This window comes from Lytechinus variegatus, chromosome 9 (genome assembly GCF_018143015.1).
Source record: "Lytechinus variegatus isolate NC3 chromosome 9, Lvar_3.0, whole genome shotgun sequence".
Lineage (NCBI taxonomy): Eukaryota > Metazoa > Echinodermata > Echinoidea > Temnopleuroida > Toxopneustidae > Lytechinus > Lytechinus variegatus.
Window position 1 is genome coordinate 3,710,080 of NC_054748.1, and position 4,367 is coordinate 3,714,446.

Here is a 4,367-nt window from a genome sequence, read left to right on the forward strand (position 1 = left end):
AAATAACAAAGTTCTGGTCATTTGAAATAAGGCTTGAATTTCAATAATTTCATAAAATGAAGAGGTTCTCCAGGCTGGCTTTCAAACTCACTCAACACTCCGTTTTGTTGACGATCAGCCATGCATTAAATCTTTTGTTCACCATGCGAAAGCTTCTGTGGGAAACCGGTGAAAACACGTTTATCTCATGAAATTATGGAAATACAAGCCTTATTTCAAATGACCAGAACTTTTTTATTTCTTGACCATTTTCTTTAATTGAGGTACCAAATTAAAGAGTAGACATTGAACTTTTCAGAAATGTGGTTTTCTTTTTGAAACCCAGATACCCCTCGCCAAATGAGTTTTTGGTATCCTTTCTTCAAATTGTTTTTGCTCACTCATGCGTGAATAAGAAATAAGCTAAGTAACATCAGATGAAAGAGGAGATTCTAAGCTTTAAATTGGTAGGTCATTTATCTATTCTATTTATGATTAAGTTATGATAAATGATCGCTAAATCTCGGTTTCGTTTATTCTGGGACGCACTGTATAGCCAGAAGCTGCTAAGAATATTGAAAAATGTTTATTTATTTGGCCTAAATGAATCACATATTCTAAAAGCAGTATTTATTTATGCCATGCGAGATACACTTTCTTGTAATAATAAAGCTAATTAAATGTACCTAAAATTAAAACTCCATTCTTTAGTTGGTTGATACATAGGCCTAAACCAACCCCCAAAAATCAAGCCGCCGATCTGGGAACATAAATTAACATATTCTCCCCCTCCCACCTCCTTTGAAAAAATGAAAAATATGAAAATCCATTTTATTTTATTGCTCGAAATAGACAAGAAAAAAGAAAATACTCAGAAAATTTGTTTTGCCCTTTTGATAATGGGCCCGTCAGCCGCTGTGCAGCGCCATTTGACGAGGATCCCTTTAATCGTTGAGCGCCAAACAGAGTTGCAACAAATCCCATCTTTGAACGTCTCTTCGTCTGATGGGGCTGGGGTTTGAACTCCCGAGCTACCGGTTATGAGACGGACGCTCTACCATCTGAGCCAACACACCTGTCAAAATATGGAACGCTATTGTACTGTAATAGAAACACGTATATGCGTGTTTTATACTTGGACCCGTCACCCCAGCATGGACCCAACGGGTGAATCCAGTGCCCTAGTCCCTAAAGATCGTACTTTACTCTCTATTTTATGAAACATGCAAAATAAATCTTATCCCCCATGATATGTCCCCAAACTTGTTTTTATGCCACCCATCAGTTTTAAAATACTGGTGCCACCATTGCTCGGAGTGCTTCCGTTACTTAGAAGAGCAACGAAAAAATCATCACGTCCTCCCCTCTCCGCCAAGGACAATTTGTAAAGGACCTATACCTTTAACATTATTGTTCATACAGCTCATTCCGAGTCAAAACATGAACAATAATGTCTTGAACAATGATGAAATGTCATTATTTTTTTTTCAAAAGTGACCCATCTTCAGCTTAATGAATTCATAACACCGCCACTCCATCCTTGTCTGTCCCACCAAACACACTTTAAAGACGTTCAAATGACAGAGCTTGAACAAATTACTGAGTGAAAATATGTCTTGAATCTTATCTGAAGAAAATTCCTATGCAACCTTATACATTGAGAATTGTGATGGTGTGCATAAGTGGTTAATGCGTTGACTGTGACACAATGCGAAAATCATTCAACGGATAATGTCGTATTTGCTGTAACATGCCTTGTTGAATATCTTTATCACCTCTAGCTGAATCTCGCATGATGGAACTAATGCCTTTTCGCTATTTGTGTAACATTTAAAGTAATTATGCCCTTCTTAAGAGCTATTTATATGGCTTTTGCCTTTTACGCACAAACATACTTTCCTGCCGCGTCAAATTTGACCTACCCTCCGTGGTCCAAGCGCTGCACGATTCGGATCACTTCATTGATGGAGTAATTTGCGCCATGACTAGAATTCATAACCCTTTGTTTTAAAAATCAATTGATCTTAGAGTGATCAGTTGTCCCAGTTCACCATTTTCAACGATGAACTATAAGCCGATAATTTTATTTGACGAGCATTTTCAATAGATTTTCAACGCTCCAAAAAGCATCTACGTAATAGTTGTCAAAACTCGTTGAAGGTCAACTTTAATAACTGAACCATAAAAGTCTATAACAATGGTAATGCCACATGTTCAAGGCGGAATAAAACTTAGTTTCATAGGACAATGAGGAGAAAATTAGAATATTTCATGTTTCATCTAATAAAATACAAGATAAATAGTGAGTGAGTGATGTCATCAGCCCCCCCCCCCATTTGAATCCCGACCATGATGCGCATATAATTGCTTTGCAAAAATAAGCGAAACTTTAAAATTTCATAACTTTCTTTTTTTTCCGATTTTGATGGAATTTTCAGTGTTATACCCGTTCAATTTTTCTCTTTTTATTCAAATCAACTTTTTGTTGGGGTGGACTTTTCATTTAATACAACTGACCGTGGCCATTACAGCGTGTTGCACCATCTAGAAAATTATCGCGTCTACTACAGTTTCATTCACGCACTTCGGTTCACTTGTTAATATTCTGTTTTTAATTGTAGGTTTATCTAAAACCATCATCCAAATTCTTGTTTAAAAAGGGATTTTCCACGCTTGGGATATTTCGTTCAATAAATAAAGTAAGATTCATAAAGCAAAATGCTTAAAATTTGATCAAAATTGGATAACAAATGACAAAGTTATTGAATTTATTGATTTACAGTTCTAGACATGTCTTTATGAATAATAATCAGGTGGGCTGATGATATCATAACCCCACTTGTTCTTTTGAATCTTATCATATGGAATTAGGTTATTTCAGCATTTATGTACCAAGAACTATATCAATTGCATTGACAACATTACTCATGTTAGTTATTTACTGCTGCAACTTTTTTTTATCATAATGGATACACATTTACATATGTATGAAAAAATGAAACATTTATGATTTCATGTAATAACATAAGGAAAAAAATCATCAGCCTACCTAATGAATATTCATGGCGATGTGCATATAACTGTTTTCCCCAAAAATATATAAATTCTGACATTCAATAACTTTGTTACTTTTTATCCGATTTTGATGAAATTTTCAGCATTTTGCTTTGCGATTGTGAGTCGTGACAGTATAGTTTGGATAATAGCGTATATTATCACATGATTTCATCAACAGGTTTAATCTGTTTACCTACGCCAGTCAAGCCTGTTCCTTCAACAGTAAGATGCATGTAAGTTGGCATACTTGTATTATAATAAGGAACGGTGACGCTACGATCTTATTGCAATATTGTAGATATTCACTATAAAAATGTATATTTCACCGTCATGGGTATAATATAAATCATAATTCGTCGTATTAAAAATTGCTTATAGTCGGATGAACAGTCCATTATGGTTGAATATTTACCACATTTTTTGATTAGCAGGAGTCCAGATGAGCATACCCAGACCAATCTTCCTATACCTAGTTTGATAGAGGCGTTGTTAACTACGATAAACGAACTCAAGTACGCGTCGTCTACTTTGGAAAATGATACTATAATTGCTCTAGATAGATTAACAACTCTCCTGACTAGTCTTGGTGAAGTGCGTCTCCTTCCAATGCATATATACGACCGTCAAAACCAGGCTTCAGTCTTGTGAGTTCGCATTTAGTTCGAATCTTTATTTCTTTATAAATCTTTTAAAATAACATTTTTCTTAGACTTTTTAACTATTGATGTACAGTTTCCATAAATAGAAATGTTTTATAATTTTTAGGGCTTGCTAGAGTAACAAAAATGAAAAAAAAAAAATATCTGAACTAGAATGTGAAGAGTAACAGCCGATATGATGGCCAGTGTATATATGTATATATTATGTATATATATATATACGTATATAGGTGTGTGTGTGTGGGGGGGGGCCGGCTAGTGTGAGTGTTAATATATATCGTATGTTTATTTCAATTTTTCGCATTTATAAATATACATATATTCATATATATATATATATATATATATATATATATTTATATAATTGCAAACAGTAGCAAGTTCAATAGTCTGGAAAGAGATGTTCAGTGATTAAGCGACGAAAGTGATTTCGTCCGAACGTTAATCATCAACTAAGGCATATTTTAAAATTGAATTTAGTTAAAATACAACTTCAATAAATTTTCGGGTGTCATTTTAGGTCCCTCTTTGTTGTGGTAAATTGCCTATTCGTCCACTACCAACTCACCACATGGTCTACCTTCGTTCAGTCTAATGTCATTCTATCCATCAACATTTCGTCTAATAACCATATGGTCCAATTACCATTTTGTCCAATCATCACTTCGTCTA

The 4,367-nt window shown here is 34.6% G+C and overlaps 1 protein-coding gene across 1 annotated transcript in view; it reads left to right on the forward strand.

Annotated features, from left to right (window-relative positions):
* LOC121421211 overlaps nt 1-3,684 on the forward strand; it is an 8,292-nt gene extending 4,608 nt beyond the window's left edge. The window contains exons 3-4 of the mRNA XM_041615873.1: nt 3,215-3,269; nt 3,465-3,684. Of these exons, the coding sequence (XP_041471807.1) occupies nt 3,215-3,269; nt 3,465-3,684 (275 nt within the window). The remainder of the gene's footprint in view (nt 1-3,214; nt 3,270-3,464) is intronic.
* Nucleotides 3,685-4,367: the final 683 nt, after the last annotated feature.